Genomic DNA, 13,682 nt, shown 5'->3' on the forward strand with positions numbered 1-13,682 from the left:
ATGGATAGTATATTTAATGACGACACAGAGGTAGGTATAGCAGTGGCCTTCCGTACCGTACTGCTATATATACTGGTAGTCAATGTGTCAGCAAACTGCAAAACTAAAATGTACCACAGGTATAGAATGTAGATGGATAGTATACTTAATGACGACACAGAGGTAGGTACAGCAGTGACCTTCCGTACCGTACTGCTATATATACTGGTGGTCACTGTGTCAGCAAACTGCAAAACTAAAATGCACCACAGGTATAGAATGTAGATGGATAGTATACTTAATGACGACACAGAGATAGGTACAGCAGTGGCCTTCCGTACCGTACTGCTATATATACTGGTGGTCACTGTGTCAGCAAACTGCAAAACTAAAATGCCCCACAGGTATAGAATGTAGATGGATAGTATACTTAATGACGACACAGATGTAGGTACCGCAGTGGCCTTCCGTACCGTACTGCTATATATACTGGTGGTCACTGTGTCAGAAAACTGCAAAACTAAAATGCACCACAGGTATAGAATGTAGATGGATAGTATACTTAATGACGACACAGAGGTAGGTACAGCAGTGGCCTTCCGTACAGTACTGCTGTATATACTGGTGGTCACTATGTCAGCAAACTGCAAAACTAAAATGCACCACAGGTATAGAATGTAGATGGATAGTATACTTAATGACGACACAGAGGTAGGTACAGCAGTGGCCTTCCGTAACGTACTGCTATATATACTGGTCGTCACTGTGTCAGCAAACTGCAAAACTAAAATGTACCACAGGTATAGAATGTAGATGGATAGTATACTTAATGACGACACAGAGGTAGGTACAGCAGTGGCCTTCCGTACCGTACTGCTATATATACTGGTGGTCACTGTGTCAGCAAACTGCAAAACTAAAATGCACCACAGGTATAGAATGTAGATGGATAGTATACTTAATGACGACACAGAGATAGGTACAGCAGTGGCCTTCCGTAGCGTATTGCTATATATACTGGTGGTCACTGTGTCAGCAAACTGCAAAACTAAAATGCACCACAGGTATAGAATGTAGATGGATAGTATACTTAATGACGACACATAGGTAGGTACAGCAGTGGCCTTCCGTACAGTACTGCTATATATACTGGTGGTCACTGTGTCAGCAAACTGCAAAACTAAAATGCACCACAGGTATAGAATGTAGATGGATAGTATACTTAATGACGACACAGAGGTAGGTACAGCAGTGGCCTTCCGTACCGTACTGCTATATATAGTATACTGGTGGTCACTGTGTCAGCAAACTGCAAAACTAAAATGCTCCACAGGTATAGAATGAAGATGGATAGTATACTTAATGACGACACAGAGGTAGGTACAGCAGTGGCCTTCCGTACCGTACTGCTATATATACTATTGGTCACTGTGTCAAACTGCACAACTGAAATACACCACAGGTATAGAATCTAGATGGATAGTATACTTGACGACACAGAGGTAGGTACAGCAGTGGCCTTCTGTACCGTACTCCTATATATTATATACTGGTGGTCACTGGTCAGCAAAACTCTGAACTGTACTCCTCCTATATAATATTATACTGGTGGTCCCCAGTCCCCACAATAAAGCAGCACACTGAGCACAGATATGGAGTGTTTTTCAGGCAGACAACGTATACTGGTGGTCACTGATCAGCAAAACTCTGAATTGTACTCCTCCTATATTATACAGCTGCTCCCCAGTCCTCTCCACAATTAAGCAATAAAGCACAATCAAGTCCAACAATAACGGAGAGGACGCCAGCCACGTCCTCTCCCTAACATTTCCAATGCACGAGTGAAAATGGCGGCGACGCGTGGCTGCTTATATAGAATCCGAATCTTGCGAGAATCCGACAGCGGGATGATGGCGTTCGGGCGCGCTCGGGTTAACCGAGCCATACGGGAGAATCCGAGTATGGCTCGGACCCGTGTAAAAAGGGTGAAGTTCGGGGGGGTTCGGTTTCCGAGAAACCGAACCCGCTCATCACTACTCATTACCAAGAAATAAAAAATGGAGCACCTCTCAAGTGCGCAGAAGAGGCTGCCTATACCGTATATCACCAGTAAGGGGTGTTTCCCACTCCCCAATAGACAAATTTAAAGATACAATTTGGTGGTTACAGTGATTAGGCGCCAACCACAAATGACAAACTGAACAATAACAGAATACGGATTGGGAATTCAAAGTCATGCAACATCCATAAATTAGATAATGGGGTACATTCCTTAACAGTACTTGAATTCAGGCGTGTAGAGAGACCTCTGATTTCCTTAAGGAATCACTGTAACTACTCATTACCAGTCTATTCTGAACACCTCACACCTCACAATACTATTTTTAGTCCTAAAATTTGCACCAAGGTCGCTGGATGACTAAGCAAAGCGACCCAAGAGGGCGGCACAAACACCTGGCCCATCTAGGAGTGGCACTGCAGTGTCAGACAGGATGGCACTTCAAAAAATTGGCCCCAAACAGCACACGATGCAAAGAAAAGAGAAAAAGAGGTGCACTGTGGTCGCTGGACGGCTAAGCTAAGTGACAAAAACACCTCAATATCACAGGAATTATTTGTTCTAATCAATGGTATTATTGGTCCAAATCACTGGAAGAAAATGACAAAATCACTGGAATTGTTCGTAAACATTTGTAGAAAGTCGCTGCTTTCTGATTACAGAAATGCTCAGATATTCCTGCGAATTTACAATCCCTTCCAAGAGGAAAAAGAAATTGAGAAACCGTTGTTTGAGAACGTTTGTTCTCTTTCCCTTACAAAGGAACAAACCACTTTCCAAGAAGACTGATGTTTTGGGGATTATGGAGACATAATGTTTTTGAATATAAATCCTAAAGCAGGTGGTGTATTAGAGCAAAAGAGTGCAAGAGACCAGCCATGCAGTTTCTGAAATATTATGACAAAATGTTACTGTGTTTCATAAGCACTCATTCCTAACTCTGCTAAGTACTGTTTGGTATACTGTATCTGGCTTTCATGAGGTAGTTGTCCATTATTTCAGCTTCCATTGACCTTTTTGAAAGCGGTAGAAGTTATTGATTTTTTTATTTATTTTTATTTTCCCTTATTTTTAATTTTCTCCTGCATAGCCCAGTAAAATGTTGCAATGTTAAGTATTGACTTGTGCCTTCTGGGGGTCCACTTCTTCACCAAACCCAGCCAAATCTCATCCTAACCCTCTGTTCCACGTTCTCTATGTACCCCATCTGTGTCACCCATGTCTGTCTACCCCTCCCCTTTAGATTGTAAGCTCTCACGAGCAGGGCCTTCTTCCCTCATGTGCTTATCCTTTGTCTTACTTTAATAATCTTCAACTGTACCACATCCAGCAGTCTTCTGCCACCTGATACTTATTCCAGTGTCATCTGCTGATGTAACTATGTGTATTTACCCTGTACTTGTCCTATACTGTCATTAACTGTAAGTTGCTGTTTTCCTGTTTGATTATTTATGTACGCTGTAATTGGGCGCTGCAGAACCCTTGTGGCACCATATAATAATAATAATGATAATAATAATCATATAGGGTGTATAATCCCAAGGTGTATCTCACACATCACACAGTACAGTATATAGGGTGTATAATCCCCAGGTGTATCTCACACATCGCTCAGTACAGATTACAGGATGTATAATCACCAGGTGTATAACACAAGTCGCACAGTACAGTATACATACTGGTCACAACAATGAATCAGATATTGAGCACTGATCAGGATACTAGAAGTGACACAGAGCTGCAAGATACAGCAATGGCCTACTGTACTGTTCTATATATGTATACTGCTGGTCACCAAAATGCTGCACTGTCCTACTATATACTGCTCACAAAAATGCTGCACAGATATGGAATGGATACTTGCAGTGACACAGAACTGCAAGATACAGCAATGGCCTACTGTACTGTACTACTATAAGAATAATTATATACTGGTGGTCACCAGTCCCCACAATAAAGCACACTGAGCACAGATATTTGCAGCACATAGAGCACAGACATTTGCAGCACACTGAGCACAGATTACAGAGCTTTTCAGGGAGAGAACGCAGCCACGTCCTCTCCGTTCAATCTCCAATGCACGAGTGAAAATGGCGGCTACGTGCGGCTCTTTATATAGAATACGAATCTCGCGAGAATCCGACAGCGGGATGATGACGTTCGGCCGTGTTCGGGATTAACCGAGCAAGGCGGGAAGATCCGAGGCTGCCTCGGAAACCGTGTAAAATGGGTGAAGTTCGGGGGGGTTGGGATCTTGGAGAACCAAACTCGCTCATCTCTAAAGTCAATATGTTAAATACTGTTGCCCTGGATACATTTTCCAGTTAGAAATTTGTCCAATCCGTTTTTAAATGCATTTAGAGAGTCTTCCGTTATTTACAGGGATTTACAAATCTTAATTGCCCTTACCGTGTAGAACCCTTTCCTACGTTGTGTACGAAATTTCCTCTCCACTAGCCTCAGCGAGTGCCCACGCGTCCTATGCAGAGTTCTCTTAATAAACAAATCTGCTGCTAGCTCCTTGTAATGACCCTTTATATATTTGAAGATATTAATGTCTCCTCTTAGTCGCCTCTTTTCTAGTATTTAACCAAGTAAGCCTTTCCTCGTACTCCAGTGTTTCTAACCCTTTAATCAATTTAGTAGCTCTTCATTGAACTCTTTCTAGTTCTCCGATATCTTTTTTTATAATACGGTGCCCAGAACTGAACACAATATTCCAGGTGCAGATGTACCAATGATTTGTACAGCGGCTGGATTACATCCTCGTCCCTTGTCTCAATGCTCCATTTAATGCATGCTAGCACTTTAATTGCTTTCTTTGCTGCAATTTGACATTGTGTACTGTTATTAAGCCTATTATTTATGAGCACCCCCACATCTTTTTCGACCATAGTTACCCCTATATTTTCCCCATCTAGAGTGTAGGATACAAGTGTGTTTTTTGTCCCAAAATGCATAACTTTGCATTTTTCTATATTGAACCTCATTCTCCATTTAGACGCCCAGGTTTGAAGTTTAAATAAGTAATTCTGTAGAGACTCCACATCGCCTTCTAAATTAATTGCCTTACACAGTTTAGTATCATCTGCAAAGATTGACACTCTGCTTTCCAGGCCTATTCCTAGATCATTGATAAATATAGCGAACAGCATTGGGCCAAGAACGGACCCTTGTGGCATTCCGCTGACTACCTGTGCACAGCTGGAGAGCATCCCATTGACCACTATTCGTTGTACTCTGTTATCCAGCCAATTACTTATCCATCTACAAATAGTATACCCTAGACCAAGTTCCCTTAATTTGTTGATCAGTCTCCTATGAGGCACTGTATCGAAGGCTTTTGCAAAATCTAAATACACCACATCCACTGCTTTTCCCTGATCAAGATTCTCGCTCACTTCTTCGTAGAAGCTAATTAAGTTGGTTTACATGATCTGTCCCTTACAAACCCATGCTGACTTTTGCTAATAAACTTAGAAGCCTGTAGGTGCTCCTCTATGCTATCCCTCAAAATGCCTTCCAACATTTTACCCACTATAGAGGTTAAACTAACTTGTATATAGTTTCCAGGATTACTTTTTGTTCCCTTTTTAAATGAAGGCAGTACCTCTGCTATACGCCAATTCTTTGGTACCATGCCTGATCTAATTGAACCATGGAAAATCAAGTATAGGGGTTTTGCTAGCTGTGACCTAAGCTCCCTAATAACCCGCGGATGAAAACTGTCTGGGTCTGGTGATTTATTAATCTTTACCTTGCTTAGTCTCTCCATGACTACTTCCTCACTTAAACAAGCATCAAGCCACTACTCATTTCCTCCCCTGTCGCTATGCACTACTTCTCACTTTTGGTTGCAATTTTCGCAGCGCCCGTCACTGGACTCTAGAAAGGTAAGAATTAAATATGGGTGTAGTGTGTGCGGTGTGGGCCCCCCCTGGACACAGGGACCCGTGTGCACCGCACCCATTGCACCCATTATAGAAATGCCAATGCACATGTTCGATGCAGCAAGAACCCCTGGATCTCAAATGTGTTTTGCTGCATTCTCCCCTTAATATGTAATATATTCTGTGGCTCTTAGAAATAAAATATAATAATAATAATAATAATAATAATACTTACTGCAGTCCTGAATATACATGATACACACTCTGTGTGGTGGATGCAATGAATTGCACTCAATTAAAATGTTATTTTATAGCGTAACGACAAAACGTGACCATTTTAAATTTACAATTAATCTCATTAGATAATACGGTGTGAACCGCTTTGGGAGTCACTTATGTATGTGAAACAGTTTAACTACAAAATATCTTTTCTAGACTCATTGCATCAGTTTATCTACACTGTTACAAAACCAAGCATTCTGAAAGTCCCTCTGTAGAAATCCTGCATATGCCCTTGACTTGCTTGGATTTCTCAAATATTTATTAATTCATACTGTAGTTGCTGGGAAGGACACAATTGTGTATTAGACTCATGTTTTAGGCAGTGTTAGCTTGTTTTTAAATTTTGTCCAAGGACTGCAGAAATTACTCACAAGCGTCTTCCATATCTGTTAATCTGATATCCAAAATATTCTGAAATCCATTTTCTTTGGCTAAGATAGTGTAACCTTTGCTTACTCATACTGTACCTCCCAACTTTTCTAAGGAGATAATTGGGACCCTCATGCAGCTTTGGCGTGCATGCCTTGGGAAGGGGGCATGGTCTTGGGTGGGAGGGCATGGATTCTCCCTAGTGGGCATGGCCTTGGGACATGGAGCAATTTTATGTCATGTTGGGGGTGGGGGTGCCCAGTGCTGACTGAGCAGCTGGGCAACCACTGACCACCTCCCAGCACTGAATACATGCCAAGCAGAGCAGTGGGTGATCAAAGGCTTTCCCCAGCTCACCCCCCCTCCCCCACTGTCTGTGGGACACTGTGACCGTTGGGTTGGATAGTGGGACAGTGTCCAAATTACAAGACTGTCCCACTGGAATTGGGACAGTTGGGAGGTATGCCTTCCTGATGGTTTAGTGTACACAAACTTTGTTTCATGCACAAAAGTATTAAAAATATTGTAATAAATTACCTACAGGCCATATGTATATGATGCATACATGCATTTCATATTTAAACCTGGGTGCCATTCTCAATATATCTCATTGTGGTAAGCAAAATTTCCAAAATACATAAAAATCTGAAATACTTGTCCCAAGCATTTTGGATATGGGAGACTCAACTGTGTTGCTAAAAAATACATATGCATAAAGTACAGTAGATCTTATTACTGAACAAAACAGAAACATCATTCATATACAATTGTGCCCTCACTTAACTATCCTTCTAGATTGAAATTTGTGTGACATTACGCGATACAAAACATCTTATGATACAGTATCACAGGTTGTGATAAGGTGTTGCAACTAGTATTCTGTAGAGTTTTTTACTATTAGATTGTCACTTAAAGCTGCTCTCGCCAGATATCACTCAAATGATGTCCAGCCAGAAGGCTAGTTAAATGGGGATATATCTATTTGGCGTATTAACTAGCAACTTCTCAAGATTTGCAGACTAGAGCACCAGAAGCCACATTTGACAGCATTTTAAGACTTCTATATGTCTTTGCAGGCAGTGCTCTATAGCATCTGCCTGACGGAATTAATTGAAAGAAGTTACAACCAGGATGTGACTGATCCCCTACAATGTTCCTTGCCCGCTTTCTCACCCTAGGCAAATATAACTCCTGGACCGGTGGGAGACCTGCCCCAATTATCTTTTCCGCTGTCCTCATTACTCTTTGAATCTTAAGCTTGTCTCGTTCGCTAGCTGAGCCAAACCAAAGTACATAACACAGACTCAATTATTGCAGAGTTGCTGACTCCTTTCTATTCTGCAATAATTGGGTCTGTGTTATGTACCTCGCTTGATGAATACTTGTACAGAGGACTTGATTAGTACTGTATTATTGTTCCAAATTATGATTTTTTTTTTAATAGAAGTTTTCATTTTCTGGCACTGTTAATGTAATGTATTATGCATTCATATTCAATTGTAAGGTATTTATGTATGTGAGTACTTGGTGTAGCAGCAGACCGGAGTTAAATTCTGGGTATACTGTTGTATACCTGGCCAATAAATTTGATTCTGATTTCTATAGAAAGATGAGCCCCTTGCAAGGACAAAATAAACAAAAGAAGAGTAGCAATAGTAATATACTAGTTAGGGGTCTATTTACTAAGCCTTGGATGGAGGTAAAGTGGACAGAGGTAAAGTCCCTGCCAATCAGCTCCGTACTGCCATTTTTCAAACCCAGCCTGTGACATGGCAGTTAGGAGCTGATTGGCTGGGACTTTATCTCTGTCCACTTTATCTTCATTCAAGGCTTAGTACATAGACCCCTTAGTCTTCTAATTAAATACAACTTTTTAACCAGATCAAATTTCCAAGCACAACCACACACTCTGTAAATACGGTAGATAAATCATCTATGTTACTAACTGCTTATTGAGCAGTTTTGAAATAACGCTTCCTTGCTTGTTTCACAGTATCAGTTATTACCTTAGCAGTATTTAAAGCGGCACCATATCCAGTAGCAAATCCACAGCCAATGATGCAGACTTCATTAGGAGCACGATCATCCACTTTGACAACACATATGTCAGACACAACAGTGTATTCCGTAAAAGTGCTTGTACTCACAAACTGGTAAACCAGTTTGCCTCTACAAGTAAACCTGCTTGTGTTGTCTTCCATCAGTCCTGATGCTCCACCTATGCTGTAAGGTAAGAATATTTAAACAGATCAGTCAAAGGTTCAACTTTCTTTCCTTTTATTTACTTCAGAAATTAATAGAGCGATCGCCAGCTGAGAATAGTCACAGCCTGGCATGCCATGCAGTAAGCCATGTTGAGCATGCTGCATCACAGCAAAGATGGACATGGTTACATCTGTAGGTGCAGGGAGTGCAGCTGATATGGGGCCCATGGCTGAGAGGGGCCCACCTTCCATGTCAAAGTTACGTGTCATATACATTTTTAACCATTAATAAATAAATAGGGTCCCTTGCCAACGTTTGCCTTGGGGCCTGCAATATATCTAGTTAAACCCCTGGACCTGCTTATTGTGATGTGGTATAAAATGAGCTTGAGGGCTTTATAAAGTTACATAATATGAACTGGGGCACTTTAATGTGACATAAAATGAAGTAGAGGCACTATAGTGTGGCATTATATGAACTGGGGGCACTGTATAACATAGTGTGAATTTGGGCACTATGGTGCATAATGTGTACTGGCAGCCCTACAATGTGACAAAATGTGGACTAGGGCACTACTATGGGGTGTAAAATAAAGTAGGATACTATTTTGAGCATAACATAAACATTGGCACTGCTTTGGGGCATAACATTAACTAGGGCACTACTGTGGTTCAGAAAATTAACTAGGGCACCATTATGGGGCATAACTAACAACTGCTGCAGAGAGGTGTCTCTCTAGAAGCATTGAGACAGGGGCCTCTTCAAAATGTTGCTATGGGACCCACAAATGAACTGGCCAAGTCCTTATGGATACCTTATGTATGTGAACTGGTAACAATACACTGGGCTCTACCCAGGGTGCAGCCGGAGCTACTGCCCAGGGTGCATGGCTTTGGCAGCACCTCTCTTCAGCCTGCAGAGGACATATGTTATGTGCATCCAAAGTGCAACTACCTGTCTCTTCTTTTATGAATTCATGACATCAGCATCACTGTAGGCTGGAGGGTGATGGAGGGCAGCCCAGGGCACATAACTGCCCTGGTATGGCACTACAAACATAATCAGTAAATAGCATATTTGGGTAGCTTGATTTAGGGAACTATATTGATTACCAATATGGTGCCTAGTGGGATCTTGTGAGACACAAGGAAGAGCAGGATATCGGGACATCCTCGTAATCTTGGAGCCTGAAGACAGTCCCATCATGCTCTACTTGGATACTACGATTCTTAAGCTAATCAGTGAGTGGGCAAAGCAAACGCCTTTGTTACTGGTTTTTCCAAGAGAGATTCTGGCAGATCTGTATATGAAGGCCGTTCAAGTCTATTTCTTTAACTTGCCTAGCCTTCCGCAGAATCGGACATACTGGCAGATGAAAAGAGCAATCAAAATGGTGAAGAAGTCCCACAAACAGACTTCACGTCAAATCAGATAAACTTGAGATTGTGTAGAAAGCTGCAGAGCTTGTTTTCAATAAAGTGTAGTTATAGAAATTTGCCACCAGATGGAGCTACAATATCAGAAGCAGTATAATTGCAGGACAAAATAACGATGGAGAAGGTTAATTATATAATAAACTATGTATATAGCAAGGGAACATGTCCTCCTGCTGATGTAGGGCCACAAATCAATACCCCTGGGTCACAGTTATATTGCAGGTCTCTACAATTGTGGTAAAGCTTGACATTACAGGAGACCTAATATATAGTCCACATGGAGGTACATAGGACCATGTCCCTGTCCCTATCCTATTAGTAACATGCATCACAGAGGGCAGTGAGCTAACTATTTAGAGTTGTGCGGACCCCCAGACGGCAAGCTGAGAGGTCCAGAGCCAGCAGCTGCACAACAGGAAGCCATGGGGATCAGCAGGCAGCCTGGAGCACAGCAGCTTGCGAGCATCCTGCAGGGGAGATGGAGCGCCTTGGCCAGAAGTCAGCGTGAATACAGACCAGGGGCTTCCCCTCCATGGCTGAAGGTAGGTATAGGGGCAGCTGGGGATCCAGGGGGTACAGGGTGCCAGTTGCGACTTCACCTGTGGGAAGTCCAGAGTCACAATTCAAGGCATTGTGGGGAGTCAGGTACTTGCCATGCACCCTTCAAAAAAAAATCCAGAAATAAATTGTATTTTAAGCACCTCCCTGGCCACATTGCAGTCCACAACACAGCAGCATGTGCCGGGTGGGAAGAGCTACAGCTGCTGCTGCCAGGTAAGGGGAAGGGGGCCCAGGGCCCCTCCATCAGGCCTGGGCCCAGATAATTAGTACCCCCCCTCGGCACCACTGGGTGTCTCCAGATCCAACAGACCTAATCCCTGGGTAAGAGCAGGCTCCAGAGGGTGGGTCCTATTGAAAGCAGGTCTTCCTAATTACTAAGGGGCCAATTTCAGATGTTAAGTAGAGATGAGCGCCTGAAATTTTTCGGGTTTTGTGTTTTGGTTTTGGGTTCGGTTCCGCGGCCGTGTTTTGGGTTCGAACGCGTTTTGGCAAAACCTCACCGAATTATTTTTGTCGGATTCGGGTGTGTTTTGGATTCGGGTGTTTTTTTCCAAAAACACTAAAAAACAGCTTAAATCATAGAATTTGGGGGTCATTTTGATCCCAAAGTATTATTAACCTCAAAAACCATAATTTACACTCATTTTCAGTCTATTCTGAATACCTCACACCTCACAATATTATTTTTAGTCCTAAAATTTGCACCGAGGTCGCTGTGTGAGTAAGATAAGCGACCCTAGTGGCCGACACAAACACCGGGCCCATCTAGGAGTGGCACTGCAGTGTCACGCAGGATGTCCCTTCCAAAAAACCCTCCCCAAACAGCACATGACGCAAAGAAAAAAAGAGGCGCAATGAGGTAGCTGTGTGAGTAAGATTAGCGACCCTAGTGGCCGACACAAACACCGGGCCCATCTAGGAGTGGCACTGCAGTGTCACGCAGGATGGCCCTTCCAAAAAACCCTCCCCAAACAGCACATGACGCAAAGAAAAAAAGAGGCGCAATGAGGTAGCTGACTGTGTGAGTAAGATTAGCGACCCTAGTGGCCGACACAAACACCGGGCCCATCTAGGAGTGGCACTGCAGTGTCACGCAGGATGGCCCTTCCAAAAAACCCTCCCCAAACAGCACATGACGCAAAGAAAAAAAGAGGCGCAATGAGGTAGCTGACTGTGTGAGTAAGATTAGCGACCCTAGTGGCCGACACAAACACCGGGCCCATCTAGGAGTGGCACTGCAGTGTCACGCAGGATGTCCCTTCCAAAAAACCCTCCCCAAACAGCACATGACGCAAAGAAAAAAAGAGGCGCAATGAGGTAGCTGTGTGAGTAAGATTAGCGACCCTAGTGGCCGACACAAACACCGGGCCCATCTAGGAGTGGCACTGCAGTGTCACGCAGGATGTCCCTTCCAAAAAACCCTCCCCAAACAGCACATGACGCAAAGAAAAAAAGAGGCGCAATGAGGTAGCTGTGTGAGTAAGATTAGCGACCCTAGTGGCCGACACAAACACCGGGCCCATCTAGGAGTGGCACTGCAGTGTCACGCAGGATGTCCCTTCCAAAAAACCCTCCCCAAACAGCACATGACGCAAAGAAAAAAAGAGGCGCAATGAGGTAGCTGTGTGAGTAAGATTAGCGACCCTAGTGGCCGACACAAACACCGGGCCCATCTAGGAGTGGCACTGCAGTGTCACGCAGGATGTCCCTTCCAAAAAACCCTCCCCAAACAGCACATGACGCAAAGAAAAAAAGAGGCGCAATGAGGTAGCTGACTGTGTGAGTAAGATTAGCGACCCTAGTGGCCGACACAAACACCGGGCCCATTTAGGAGTGGCACTGCAGTGTCACGCAGGATGTCCCTTCCAAAAAACCCTCCCCAATCAGCACATGATGCAAAGAAAAAGAAAAGAAAAAAGAGGTGCAAGATGGAATTATCCTTGGGCCCTCCCACCCACCCTTATGTTGTATAAACAAAACAGGACATGCACACTTTAACCAACCCATCATTTCAGTGACAGGGTCTGCCACACGACTGTGACTGATATGACGGGTTGGTTTGGACCCCCCCCAAAAAAGAAGCAATTAATCTCTCCTTGCACAAACTGGCTCTACAGAGGCAAGATGTCCACCTCATCTTCACCCTCCGATATATCACCGTGTACATCCCCCTCCTCACAGATTATCAATTCGTCCCCACTGGAATCCACCATCTCAGCTCCCTGTGTACTTTGTGGAGGCAATTGCTGCTGGTCAATGTCTCCGCGGAGGAATTGATTATAATTCATTTTAATGAACATCATCTTCTCCACATTTTCTGGATGTAACCTCGTACGCCGATTGCTGACAAGGTGAGCGGCGGCACTAAACACTCTTTCGGAGTACACACTTGTGGGAGGGCAACTTAGGTAGAATAAAGCCAGTTTGTGCAAGGGCCTCCAAATTGCCTCTTTTTCCTGCCAGTATAAGTACGGACTGTGTGACGTGCCTACTTGGATGCGGTCACTCATATAATCCTCCACCATTCTATCAATGTTGAGAGAATCATATGCAGTGACAGTAGACGACATGTCCGTAATCGTTGTCAGGTCCTTCAGTCCGGACCAGATGTCAGCATCAGCAGTCGCTCCAGACTGCCCTGCATCACCGCCAGCGGGTGGGCTCGGAATTCTGAGCCTTTTCCTCGCACCCCCAGTTGCGGGAGAATGTGAAGGAGGAGATGTTGACAGGTCGCGTTCCGCTTGACTTGACAATTTTGTCACCAGCAGGTCTTTCAACCCCAGCAGACCTGTGTCTGCCGGAAAGAGAGATCCAAGGTAGGCTTTAAATCTAGGATCGAGCACGGTGGTGCTCTGATTTCAACAGATTGACCACCCGTGAATCCTTGTTAAGCGAATTAAG

General features: G+C 43.6%; 1 protein-coding gene across 7 annotated transcripts in view; it reads right to left on the reverse strand.

Annotated features, from left to right (window-relative positions):
• The window catches only part of LOC134910135 (NADP-dependent alcohol dehydrogenase-like), a 465,879-nt gene that overhangs the window by 55,613 nt on the left and 396,584 nt on the right, over positions 1-13,682 (reverse strand). For all 7 annotated transcript variants that reach the window (XM_063917876.1, XM_063917830.1, XM_063917821.1 and 4 more), the window contains one exon: positions 8,586-8,802. In XM_063917876.1, coding sequence (XP_063773946.1) covers positions 8,586-8,802 — 217 coding nt within the window. The remainder of the gene's footprint in view (positions 1-8,585; positions 8,803-13,682) is intronic.

Source organism: Pseudophryne corroboree, chromosome 1 (genome assembly GCF_028390025.1).
Source record: "Pseudophryne corroboree isolate aPseCor3 chromosome 1, aPseCor3.hap2, whole genome shotgun sequence".
NCBI classification, from domain to species: Eukaryota; Metazoa; Chordata; class Amphibia; order Anura; family Myobatrachidae; genus Pseudophryne; species Pseudophryne corroboree.